The sequence below is a fragment of the Entelurus aequoreus genome, linkage group LG12, assembly GCF_033978785.1.
Source record: "Entelurus aequoreus isolate RoL-2023_Sb linkage group LG12, RoL_Eaeq_v1.1, whole genome shotgun sequence".
In the NCBI taxonomy this organism is placed as follows: Eukaryota; Metazoa; Chordata; class Actinopteri; order Syngnathiformes; family Syngnathidae; genus Entelurus; species Entelurus aequoreus.
Window position 1 is genome coordinate 50,563,303 of NC_084742.1, and position 13,987 is coordinate 50,577,289.

General features: G+C 36.8%; 1 protein-coding gene and 1 long non-coding RNA gene across 2 annotated transcripts in view; one reads left to right on the plus strand and one right to left on the minus strand.

Annotated features, from left to right (window-relative positions):
• Nucleotides 1-615: 615 nt before the first annotated feature.
• The window catches only part of serpine1 (serpin peptidase inhibitor, clade E (nexin, plasminogen activator inhibitor type 1), member 1), a 13,695-nt gene continuing 323 nt past the window's right edge, over nt 616-13,987 (minus strand). Inside the window, exons 2-8 of the mRNA XM_062066208.1 lie at nt 12,255-12,499; nt 7,844-8,068; nt 5,287-5,481; nt 5,016-5,214; nt 4,832-4,932; nt 1,818-1,904; nt 616-854 (exon numbers count right to left, since the gene is read on the minus strand). Coding sequence (XP_061922192.1) covers nt 730-854; nt 1,818-1,904; nt 4,832-4,932; nt 5,016-5,214; nt 5,287-5,481; nt 7,844-8,068; nt 12,255-12,498 — 1,176 coding nt within the window. The 5' untranslated portion in view covers nt 12,499 and the 3' untranslated portion in view covers nt 616-729. The remainder of the gene's footprint in view (nt 855-1,817; nt 1,905-4,831; nt 4,933-5,015; nt 5,215-5,286; nt 5,482-7,843; nt 8,069-12,254; nt 12,500-13,987) is intronic.
• On the plus strand, nt 694-13,927 carry LOC133662320 (uncharacterized). Its single transcript, XR_009828091.1, has 4 exons — nt 694-872; nt 1,861-1,931; nt 3,275-3,445; nt 12,262-13,927. It is a non-coding gene; the product is annotated as an uncharacterized LOC133662320 (long non-coding RNA).

Here is a 13,987-nt window from a genome sequence, read left to right on the forward strand (position 1 = left end):
TGTGGAAAAACTAGGGAGCATCCTGGATGATGCCAGTCACCCTCTGCATACCGTTGTCAGTAGCCAGAGGAGCCTGTTCAGTGCTAGACTGCTTCATCCCAAGTGCAGGACTAATAGACTAAAAAACTCCTTTGTCCCACACGCCATTAGACTGTACAACTCCTCTCTGGGAGGGAGGGGGGGTATTAGAATGACGGGGGATGCAAAACAATAACAGTGTAATACGTTTTCATAACATGGTCACTAATGCCTAGTTTCTCTTGTTATATTCTTATTTTACTGTTATATTTGTATTCTCATTGATGCTTTTTGTTTTTATTCTATTGTAATATTTTTCTATTTTGTTTCCATTTATACCCCCATTATTTACTTTTTTAAATTCGATCTCAATTCTGTACACTGCTGCTGGAATTTAAATTTTCCTGAGGGAACTCTCCTGAAGGAATCAATAAAGTACTATCTATCTATCTATCTGAAATTCGGCACGATCTGGTTTAACAGATCATGACAGAATACAGTGTATTTTGCTCCACAGTAAGAAATAACCAATCTAAAGTCTTGTTTAAAATATAATATATTTATTTTTAATAAATACAATATAAATACAAATACAGTGTTGCAAAAAAGACAAATAGTAAAAAAACAACAAAAAATTAAGCATAGTAACATTTGTCCTTTGTTTTGTGAAGTGCATCAGTGTCATAACAGTAAAGAAAAATACATTTGTATTTAAAGAGGCTGGTTGAAGTGTCCCATGAACAGAATAGCTCCGGTTCCTTTGTGCTGGATAAGGAAGAGGAAAGGTCGATCCAAAGTGAGCTCCTCTACCGCCATTCGAGAGAACATCACAGCAGCTAAAAGCACAAGAAAAGGTCACTATCTAATTAATAAATAAAGTACTGTACTTAAAACTAAACTTACATAGTACAGGTCAAAAGTTTGGACACACCTTCTCATTCAATGTGTTTTTGTTATTTTTATGACTATTTACATTGTAGATTGTCACTGAAGGCATTAAAACTATGAATGAACACATTTGGAGTTATGTACTTATCAAAAAAAGGTGAAATAACTGAAAACATGTTTTATATCCTAGTTTTTCCAAATAGCCACCCTTTGCTCTGATTACTTTTTTGCACACTCTTGGCATTCTCTCTTTGAGCTTCAAGAAGTCGTCACCTGAAATGGTATTCACTTCACAGGTGTGCTTGAAGCTCATCCAGAGAATGCCATGAGTGTGCAAAGCACTAATCAGAGCAAAGGGTGGCTATTTTGAAGAAACTAGAATATAAAACATGTTTTCAGTTATTTCACCTTTTTTTGTTAAGTACATAACTCCACATGTGTTCATTCATAGTTTCGATGCCTTCAGTGACAATCTACAATGAAAATACCATGAATTGATTTACGTGGACCCCGATTTAAACAAGTTGAAAAACTTATTCGTGTGTTACCATTTAGTGGTCAATTGTACGGAATATGTACTGAACTGTGCAATCTACTAATAAAAGTTTCAATCACTCAATCAATCAAAATAAAGAAAACGCATTGAATGAGAAGAAGGTGTGTCCATATGTATTGTATATATGTATTAAAACTGAAAGTATAAATATTATACATAAATACAGTACTGTATGTATACATAGTACTGTATTTATATATGTAAATAAAGTCATGTCATTTATTTACTTGAGGCCCAGAATTCCTGATGTATGTTAAGTACAATACAAATACAATCTATTATTATTATTATTATTATTATTATTATAGTATGTATGTATACGCTCCATTATGCTCCTTTGATCTCCGACTCTTACCTGTGGCTGACGCTCCTTTTGTTCCCCGCTCATTGACCTCTAGCTTCACAGTCTGGAAAACCTTGGACACGCATAGCCTCTCATCGCCTGAAGAGTTCAAGGAAACAAGACAAGGTTAGCTTTGAACTCGGGTCTGAAGGAGTAACCGGTTGGCTGATTTATTCCGCTGATTATAACCATTAGAGAATAATCGATAGTCTGTCGACCTTAGGCTGATTTATGCCAATGTTTAGGAAACCTTTAATTTGGTCTGTAATTCTTGTTTTCCTAATTCTGTTGACTGAATTTTGAATTTTGTTCTCGTACAATTAAGATTTTATTCTTAAATCATTGACAATATAAATTATATCTTTATTCTACAGTATAACTATTTGACAAATAGTTCACAGTAGCACTATACATAATCATAATACCAGGGTGTCTAGTGAGGGGCATTTTGTACTCCCTCGTCCCAGAAAGAATGCTTTGCGGAAATTTTTTATTTATAGATCTGTATCGCTTTGGAATAACCTGCCTCAAATTCTCACCGGCATTGAAAGTAAACCGGTTTTTAAAAGGAAAGTAATATTTTTTCTGAGTCTTTAAATTAGTTTGCTTGTTGATGATTTTGTTTGGTTTTGTATTGTATAGTTATATTTATATGTAGGGTTGTCCGATAATATCGGCCTGCCGATATTATCGGCCGATAAATGCGTTAAAATGTAATATCGGAAATTATCGGTATCGTTTTTTTTATTATCTGTATCGTTTTTTTTGTTTTTTTTATTAAATCAACATAAAAAACACAAGATACACTTACAATTAGTGCACCAACCCAAAAAACCTCCCTCCCCCCATTTCTTTCTGTTATCAATATTCTGGTTCCTACATTATATATCAATATATATCATTGTGCGTGCTGCTGGTCCACTAATACTACTAACCTTTAACAGTTAATTTTACTAATTTTCATTAATTGCTAGTTTCTATGTAACTGTTTTTATATTGTTTTACTTTCTTTTTTATTCAAGAAAATGTTTTTAATTTAGTTATCTTATTTTATTTTATTTTTTTTAAAGTACCTTATCTTCACCATACATGGTTGTCCAAATTAGGCAAAATAATGTGTTAATTCCACGACTGCATATATCGGTTGATATCGGTATCGGTTGATATCGGTATCGGTAATTGAAGAGTTGGACAATATCGGAATATCAGATATCGGCAAAAAGCCATTATCGGACATCCCTATTTATATGGTAATTATTATTCTGTGACTGTAAATTGTTTCCTTGTTTTCTTATTGATGCTTTTATTTTTTTCTGTATTGTGTAGTTATAATTATATGCTTTTACTTGTAATTGTATTGAGTTTGTAGACCCCAGGAAGACTAGTGGGTTGTTGTGGCAACCAGCTAATGGGGATCCTTAATAAAAATCAAAAATCAAATCAAATAATATTGCCACTTTTTCTCTTAGGTTTTTCACGGGACACATTTATTTTTCTATTAGAAATGGCAACAGCGGAGGATGAATGTCCCATAACAAGAAGATACAGAAAAAGAAGAAGCTTATCGACTACAAAGGCGGATGCGCGTGCATTTTCAGGACTTATGCAGATCCCAAATACAGATCAGCATGTACCAGAAGGTAAGAAAAGTTGCTTTTGCATAATATTGCGAAACAAAACACCAGATAATATGTCTTACCTCATACACACACCATAATAATACTCGTATGTTTAATGCGCCGACAATCCATCAAGCGGTGCAGCTTCATAGCTTACCAAAGTCGTACTAAAACATTTTGATAGATTTTTGAGCGCCGTGTGTAATGTTCTATATTTTCAATGGAACATATCAAATGTTGGTGTTGTTTACTTGAGTCATATTGCCATCATATTGTAGTCTACATGTATCTCTTATGTTTGACTGCCATCTACTGGTCACACTTATCATTACACTATGTACCAAATAAAATTGCTTTGAGGTCGGTAAGCAAAACCAGAATTATTCCTTACATCAGGCGCATTAGGTTATACGGCGCACTGTCGAGTTTTGAGAAAGAAAAAGGATTTTAAGTGTGCCTTATAGTCTGGAAAATACTAGAGATGTCCGATAATGGCTTTTTTGCCGATATCCGATATTGTCCAACTCTTAATTACTGATTCCGATATCAACCGATACCGATATACACAGACGTGGAATTAACACATTATTGTGCCTAATTTTGTTGTGATGCCCCGCTGGATGCATTAAACAATGTAACAAGGTTTTCCAAAATAAATCAACTCAAGTTATGGAAAAAAATGCCAACATGGCACTGCCATATTTATTATTGAAGTCACAAAGTGCATTCTTTTTTTTAACATGCCTCAAAACAGCAGCTTGGAATTTGGGACATGCTCTCCCTGAGAGAGCATGAGGAGGTTGAGGTGGGCGGGGTTGCGGTGGGGAGGTAGGGGGTAGCGGGGGAGTAAATTGTAGCGTCCCGGAAGAGTTAGTGCTCCAAGGGGTTCTGGGTATTTGTTCTGTTGTGTTTATGTTGTGTTACGGTGCGGATGTTCTCCCGAAACGTGTTTGTCATTCTTGTTTGGTGTGGGTTACAGTGTGGCGCATGTTTGTAACAGTGTTAAAGTTGTTTATACGGCCAGCCTCAGTGTGACCTGTATGGCTGTTGACCAAGTATGCCTTGCATTCACTTGTGTGTGTGGAAAGCTGTAGATATTATGTGACTGGGCCGGCACGCAAACGCAGTGCCTTTAAGGTTTATTGGCGCTCTGTACTTCTCCCTACGTCCATGTACACAGCGGCGTTTTAAAAAGTCATAAATTTTACTTTTTGAAACCGATACCAATCATTTTGAAACCGATACCGATAATTTCCGATATTACATTTTAAAGCATTTATCGGACATCTTTAGAAAATACGGTATTCAGTTTTGCAACATTTGCATACAATTTCCCAGACATATTGTGGAAATGTTTTTATTGTTGGAATGACAACTCGGTGTGCGTTGTTTTATTGTTGTACTCACCGGTGATGCGTGTAAAATCGGCAGTAGCTAGATTGAAAATGTTTCCCAAGCCCATGTTGACGAGAGCATCCTTCAAATTGACGTCGGAGTTGAGCGTAAACCTAAAAAACAACAATGTCAATAATGATAAATCAATAAATTGCTAATAAATAGCATAATCCAGCTAGCATAGCCTACACCTTACCTGGGCATGGATAATTGTCTACGAACATGACGTAGTTCCGATCGCCACTGCTTGATCCTCTGGCTGCTCAGTTCGCTACTGAGCGCGCTCAGTGGCACGTCGTGCTCGAAGGGTGACACTAGCAGCATGCTAAGTGAGTCACCCTCGTATGGCAGCTCCAGAACATCGTAATCCACGCCATCGGATGTCACAAACTCACCTGTTGACGCAGAACCAAATCTAGTTAGCTGATAAGACCATTCGTTGATTCGTAAGATCATTTGAGGCTCACCGTAGTTGAAGCGGTTGGTCAACGTCATCATGCTAACCGGGACAGCACTGCCGTTAGCACAGTGGAACATTCTTTCATGGGTCCGCCTGGGCTCGAATGGAACTTTCCAGAGCCCCTGGAAGTGGAGGGCGTTCAGGAGAACAAGGCGTGTTTCGTCCGACACTGATCCCGGCGCCAAAAAGTTGGGAATGGCTCCTACAAAAAAAATTTAAACAAACAAGTGAACAAATTTGTGTGGAGGACGGCGGACAAAATTTTTTTTAATAAAGTTAAAAAAATTTCAATACCGCAAGAAAAAAGCTTAAATTTCGCAAAAAATTGTCAACATAACGGGAATAAAGTTACGCTACGATAGGGAAAAAAGTTATGAGAAATATTACAAGCCTCAAATTGAACTCTAAATGAGAAGAAAGTTGTAATACTGCAAGAATAGTCACGTAATCACAACACTAAACTAATACGAGAAAAAAGGCACAATTTTATAGGGAAAAAAATAGACCTTTTTACAGAATAATGTCATGGTTGCAAATGTAAAACCATTGTTGCAATAACAGCAACATAATTTTGGAAGTATAAGATCGTAATATTAGGAGAAGAAAGTCGTCAGAAGTAACGTGGTAGTTATAGAAATAAATTGATTACAAGGCAATAATTAAAAGAGCTTTAGACCTAATTTATTATAAAAAAAAACAAGATAGTTGAACGGTTTTTTTTCCTTGTAATATTATAATTTTGTCTATTCTTGTAATCTTTGTATATTGCAGCTTTTTTCTCTGATAATGTGACAATTTTCTATGACTCCTTCCTTGTAAAACTCTGTTTTCATAATACATCTTTTTATTGCTATTTTGCCATGTGAAATTACAACTTGTGTCGTAATATTCCCGATTTATTCTTGTGACATTTAAACTTTTTTGCTGATATTTTACAACATTATTTTAAATTTGCTTTAAAAACATGAAGTATTATTGAAATGAAGTAGTTGTATTAAAGTAATAATGTTACTGTTACTTTGGGTTGTACTTTTTGCCCTTAGGTCCCTTAAATCAGTGGTCCCCAACCACCGGGCCACGGCCCGGTACCGGTCCGTAGACCGATTGGTACCGGGCCGCGGCCACACAAGAAATAGAAAAAAAAATATATATATATTTTTTTTTTTTTTTATTAAATCAAGAGAAAAAACACAATATATACATTATATATCAATATACATCAATACAGTCTGCAGGGATACAGTCCGTAAGCACACATGATTGTATTTCTTTACTACCCCCCCGGTCCGTGGGACAAATTTTCAAGCGTCGACCGGTCCCCAGCTACAAAAAGGTTGGGGACCACTGCCTTAAATGGTCTTGCTAATAAAATGATTACTTTTTTAATTTCTACTCAATTTAATCTCGTCATATTAAAGCTTTTATTTCGGAGAAAAACACAATTTTTTATGTGATATTGCAACTTAAAAAAAAAAAAATGAAAAGACATTATTACAATCATGATATTTTCACTTTGATCTTGGAAAAGTACAACTTTAGTATTGTAATATTGCCACCTGATGGTGCTGTTTGCAATTTCTTCAAAGCAACATTTTTCCAAGCAAAACAGCTAACTTATGTTACCATTAGTGGTTTAACAGAATATTTGTTCTGTTAAACCACATTCAGTGACATCTAATTGTAACTAAGGACTGTTTTCACTGCTGGACTCTAGAAAGAGGTTCCGCAGCCTCCGAAGCAGAACCTCCAGATTCTGTAACAGCTTCTTCCCTCAGGCCGTAAGACTCTTGAACGCATCATGATAATCCCCTCAATTCCCCCCAAAAACGAATTAACTCGCTGGAATATAAAGACAATATAATATACATCCATAAACCTGGATGCATATGCAAAAGTGCAATATATTTATCTTTACAGTAATCTATTTATTTATATCTGCACCTTATTGCTTTTTTATCCTGCACTACCATGAGCTAATGCAACAACATTTTGTTCTTATCTGTACTGTAAAGTTCAAATTTGAATGACAATAAAAAGGAAGTCTAGTCTAAGTCTAAGTATCCAAATCACTATTATTAGCTAACAACACCTAAAGGTAATGCGCGTGAATGTGTTTCGTACGTACGTAGTTACGTCATTACGTAGTTACGTCATTACGTAGTTACGTCATTACGTACAAGAAACCGTGAGAGGGCGGGATGTACTGTGTAAAATACTTTGGAAAGTTGGCACCCTCTGGGCACCTGTGTTTATGTTGCAAACACACCCTTTAAGCCTCAAAAAAGGTACTTGTTATAGTTCCGCACGTTTCTTTTACGTCTAATAAGAAATGAACCGGCCAACGAACCCCCACATATGTTATACCGTCGCAAAGGTGTCGTTTACGCCGACAAGGGTACTTCAAATTGGGAACATTTTGTGTTACCATGCCGACGCTATTCGAAAAACTAATCGCTACGGGCCCATTGAATTGGTACACAACCGTTATATGTCGGATATTTCCAGCAGAACGCTCCAACCTCCTCTTGTAGCTCAGCCATACTTTCACGTAGCTTGGTAAGTACCTGCTGTGTGGTCAGACACCCAAGCGTTGATGACGCTGGCCGCCTGGTTGGGTCTGGTGAAGTCCACCTGGTGAGGGTGGCTGCTGAAGGCCTTGACGAGGGCGCGACGGAAGCTTTTCTCCAGAATCATCTTCCTCTCCACCATCACTCCACTCGCCATGTCCAAACCTTCCTCGTTGTGCAGCTCAAACTGCAACATACGCTGCTGCCTGGACATACCACGCTCTAAATAAAAAATAATAATACAACTTAAATAGTAGTAATAGTCAAATAATAAAGATTCAACAAGACTGCTTGTAACATAAAAATAACAGACGGCGCCGCAACAATAGATTATGAATAAAGTTGTAATTATGATAAGGAAGTTGAACGATGCTAAGGGTAACAAAATGGTTGGACTATGAAGAGGTAAAAAAATCGAAATATTCCAACAAAAAGTAATTGTACGAGAAATAAATCATAATGTCTTACAAAAAAAGTCACAATATTTAAACATATACAAGATATTGCCGAAACAAAGTTAAACCATGACAAGACAAAAGTGGCAATTTCATCATGAAAAGTAAGAACTTTGCGAGAAAAAAATATTTTTCTAAAAAAAAATTTACTAATTGCCTTCATGATAGATATGAAGTATTACGAGAACAAATGTCGTAATTTAAGAGAATAATGTTGCAGTTACGTAAAGAAGTTATAATATTGCAAGAATTAGGTTTACCTCTCGGGATAATATTTGTCAGTCATAATTTGCGTGAAAAAATATTCCTGTCAAATATATATATATATATTTATATATATATATTAGGGTTGTACGGTATTGCGGTACTAGTATAGTATTGCGGTACTAATGAATCAAAAACGGTACTATACTCTGTTTGAAAAGTACCGGTTCACCTTTTTTTTTTATTAAAGGTTTTTTTTTACGGGCATATCGCCACGTGGTTACATCCTGACATTGCTGGTTTTACGAGCAGAGGAGCATGTTCGGCAGTGCACAATCATGGAGTACTTTCAAGCAGAAAAGGTGTGTAGACAGAAAAAGGGACAATGGATGCATTTTGGCCTAAAAACTAACGAAAAACACTGAAACGCCCTCAGGAAGGTGTGCTTTAAGAAATGGCTAGCTAGCTAGCAGCTAACATCCATCCGCAGTCGGCAGTGTTCTAGCTACTTCTAAATCACTAATCCTCGCCTCCATGGCGACAAATAAAGTGAGTTTCTTACAAGTATCATCCCTGCAGGACGAGGAATAGCTAAACATGCTTTACTACACACCGTAGTTCACCGCCGTCACCACTAATGACGCCATTCCTGAATGTAAACAAATGCCATGGGTGGATCTACACCAAACATTCACTGTAATGATACCAAGTACAATAGCGTATCTAGTTAATATTACTATGATTACATCGTTACTTTTTATCGTCACAAAATCTTTTTTACTCTAAAAAAAATCATATTACCGGTATGTTTATAAACTCGGGAAATATGTCCCTGGACACATGAGGACTTTGGATATGACGAATGTATGATCTTGTAACTACTTTAGGCTGACCATACGTCCTCTTTTCCCCGGACATGTCCTCTTTTGCGGGTGTGTCCGGGGCGTCCGGGCGGGGTTTCTTAAATGCCTCAAATGTCCGGCATTTTGAGTTAGGGTTACGTGTATTTTCAATGTACGTCTTGGGCAGGGATCGGCAACCCCTAACAACTAATTTAAGGGCGTACCGTGATGGCACCGCATATTTTATCCTCTATTACTTGCACAACAGCATGCCAGCCCAGCCTCATGTTGTATGAAGCTTTAACTTGCACACGTGGGAGACAGCAAGGCATACTTGATCGACAGCCACACAGCTTACACTGACGGTTGCCGTATAAAACAACTTTAACACTGTTACGTTACAAATATGCGCCACACTGTGAACCCACACCAAAAAAGAATGACAAATACATTTCTGGAGAACCTCCGCACCGTAACACAACATAAACACAACATAAACACAACACAACAAATACCCAGAATCCCATGCAGCCCTAACTCTCTAACCTCAACCTACGCAAGAGGGGGGGGGTTGATGTGTGGGGGGGTTTGGTGCTAGCGGGGCGTGTAGACTGGGAGAGTTAGGGCTGCATGGGATTCTGGGTATTTGTTGTGTTGTGTTTATGTTGTGTTACGGTGCGGAGGTTCTCCAGAAATGTATTTGTCATTGTTTTTTGGTGTGGGTTCACAGTGTGGCGCATATTTGTAACGTAACAGTGTTAAAGTTGTTTTTTATACGGAAACCGTCAGTGTAAGCTGTGTGGCTGCTGACCAAGTAAGCTTTGCTGTCGTATACGTGTGCCAGCAGAAGATGCATTCAACATGTGGCCAAGCAGGTACGCTGTTTAAGCAGGCTGTAGAGGGTGCTAAAGGCAGTGCCATCACGCCCAAATTTCGTGTGCCTCCCAGGAAAAGTGGGAGGATTGGCAACTATGACGCTGTTGAACGCCATTCATGCAAATCTCGCGGGCCGCAATAACTTTAAACTGTCATATTAAAGTGCGGGCCGGGGCGCGTGTCTGAGACCCCTGGTTTAAACATAGCACAAAGCAATAAAAAGCTTTGTATACAGTGTTATTTCATTTTAAATTTCAAAAGAGTTTTGAGGCTCCCATTGTTTTCTTTCATTTGTGAAACTCGTCAAAATGGCTCTTTGAGTGATAAAGGTTGCCGACCCTAGACTCTAGGGTTAAGTTAAGAAGGGGTTAAAAAAACAAGCTGTGAAGGTGCGCATGCAGAAACATTAGTGAGGGAGGGGCAGAGACACAGAGCGAGAGAGCTAGTGAGTGGAGACAGACATGAAAACAAGAAATGCCGAAAAGTAAATGCAACTTCACGGATGATTTGCGGAAAAAGTATTTGTGTTTTGGTCCTGGCCGTGACACATGGGAAGCAGAATGCACTGTGTGCAAAGCAGGAATGTGTATATCTGTGGCAAATAAAGATCTACAAGCCTATATCGACACTACAAAGCACAAAACAGCTGTGCAGGGCGAGAGCTTGTTTATGTCAACCTTTTTCCAAAACACAACATAGAATGTGAGATATAACAGGATAATGCATACATTAGTCATTTGTTTTCAAAACGCTTACAAAAAAGTGGTACCCCAAAAATTTACTGTGGGACCCCATTTGTATGATTTGATGGGGTCCCTGGGACCCCATTTTGAAAATTCCTAGCGCCAACACTACTTTCAACATAGGAGAAAAAATGCTTTATTTAAATAAATATATTACTTATGAAGCAAGTTCGAGTATCATTGGCAAATTTTCACCTAGTCCCGGCCTTGACGTGCTGCCCGCCTTGGCACGCATATATGTGTCCTCTTTTTGGGATTTCAGAATATGGTCAGCCTAAACTACTTGGTATCGGATTGATACCTTAATTTGTGGTATCATCCAAAACTAATGTAAAGTATCCAAACAAGAGAAGAATAAGTGATTATTACATTTTAACAGAAGTGTAGATAGAACATTTTGAAACAGAAAATAAGCAGATATTAACAGTAAATGAACAAGTAGATAAATAATACATTTTTACAGCTTGTCCTTTATAATGTTGACAAAATATCAGAATGATAAATGACACAATATGTTACTGCATACGTCAGCAGCTAAATTAGAAAAACTTTGTTTGTTTACTTACTACTAAAAGACAAGGTCTTGTATGTTCACTATTTTATTAAAGGACAAAATTGTTCTTCGATTGCAATAAGAAACATATGTTTAATGTACCGTAAGATTTTTCATTAAAATAAAGCCAATAATGCCATTTCTTGTGGTCCCCTTTATTTAGAAAAGTATCAAAAAGTATCGAAATACATTTTGGTACCGATACCATATTGGTATTGGGACATATATACATACATACACCGGCTTCCTACCACCTCCAGAGACATGCACCTGGGGATAGGTTGATTGTCAAGACTAAATGGTCCCTAGTGTGTGAATGTGAGTGTGAATGTTGTCTGTCTATCTGTGTTGGCCCTGTGATGAGGTGGCAACTTGTCCAGGGTGTACCCCGCCTTCCGCCCGAATGCAGCTGGGATAGGCTCCAGCCACCCCGGCGAGACTTTATGCGCTTTTTTTTCTTCTTGAGTTTTAGTGTGTTCGCTGGCTATGTCTGAGTGTTTTACAGCACCACATGAAGGTGTGGCCGATGTATTACATCGTTTTTACTCGGTGATACAATCCATCAAAAATATGGTTCTAATCTGAGTCAATGGGACCCAAACATTCCTGATAGTAAATAGTCTTAAGTATTTTTGCAAATGCTCTCCAGAAGGGGTCATGGATAGTAACAATAATAGTAATAATAAAAAAACCAAATACTGTTTGAGATAATGAACACTGAAGAATATGTTATACCTTGCAGGTTGAAGCCCATGGCGGCCGTCATGGCCTTGCGGGTGTTTCTGGCGGCACCCAGCTGAGCCATGGCCAGCACGGAGGAGACGCCGTAGGGGGACAAGACCACATTGCTGTCCCCGGTGGCTCTTGCCAAGTGGGAGAAGACCTTCAGCCCAAAGTCGGTGTGCTTGTCTGACAGCGATGCTTGTCCGCCTCTGCCAGTGCTCAGTAGGACCACGAGGAGAACGTACGTGCAAAACATCCTGTGTGGAAAAAGTATTAATTGTACATTGTTGTACTCTTAAATTGTACCGTGAGTCAAATCAGTGATATAAAAAAATGATAATAATCGAAAAATACGTTTAAAAATATATAAAAATGGCAAATAGTCTAGATTTTTGCAAAAAAGTGTAGTAAATATGTTATTTTAAATGTACTAAAACATACTTGTACACAACTACAGTTAACTTGGCACTAATAACAAATGTAAACCTTAAACAATGCTTCAAATCTTCCAAAATAAGTTTAAGAACAATATTATTCTTAATAGTGTTATGATAATAAATGAATAAAAATAAACAAAACGTTGTTCGAGAAATAATTGTATTTTTAATATATTCAAACATACTAAATTATTGATGAATTTCTTTCTTTCTTTCTTTCTTTTAGTTTATTTCGAACATGAACACATTTACATCATAATACATCACACAATTTCATATCATTTCATTTACATCATGCCCGAAAAGGAGTAGGAAGAAGCAAAGATTATTTAATCCTACCCCTTTCCCACTTCAAAGCATTTACAATTATATAAAATCATTTACTGACCTTTTTATATAATAAAATAACATCTATGAATTAGTATAAACAACAGTTTGTAATATGTAATTAATTAATTCAGTCATTATTAACATACTGAGATGAAGAATATTTTCAATAAGGTTGGAAGTTTTTCTCATAATTCTTCTTCTTTGTACTTTGTAAGCACTATTAATTTAAACAACCTCTTAAACTGGATCATGTCAGTACAATTTTTAACTTCTTTACTTAATCCATTCCATAATTTAATTCCACATACTGTTATGCCAAAAGTTTTAAGTGTTGTACGTGCATATAAATGTTTTAAATTATTTTTTCCTCTAAGGTTATATTTCTCCTCTTTAGTTGAGAAGAAATGTTGTACATTCTTTGGTAGCAGGTTATAGATTGCTTTGTACATCATTTTAGCTGTTTGCAATTTTACCAAATCACCAAACTTTAATATTTTAGACTTAATAAATAAAGGGTTTGTATGTTCTCTATATCCAACATTATGTATTATTCTAACTGATCTTTTTTGTAACATGGTTAACGAATGTAGCGCACATTTGTAGTTATTTCCCCATATTTCTGCACAATAACTCAGATATGGTAACACTAGTGAGCAGTAGAGAATATGAAGTGATTTTTGGCCCAGGACGTGTTTTGTTTTATTCATTATTGAAATGTTTTTTGCTACCTTATGTTGTATGTTTTGTATATGAGATTTCCAGTTCATTTTATCATCTATTAATACTCCCAAAAATCTGGTTTCTTTTACCCTTTCGATGTCTACTCCGTCTATTTGTATTTGCGTATGATGCTCTTTCCTACTATTACCAAATAGCATTATTTTAGTTTTACTGAAATTCAAAGATAGTCTGTTTTTGTCAAACCATCTTTTTAATTTGTTCATTTCTTCTGTTATTATTTGTATTATCTTCTGTGTG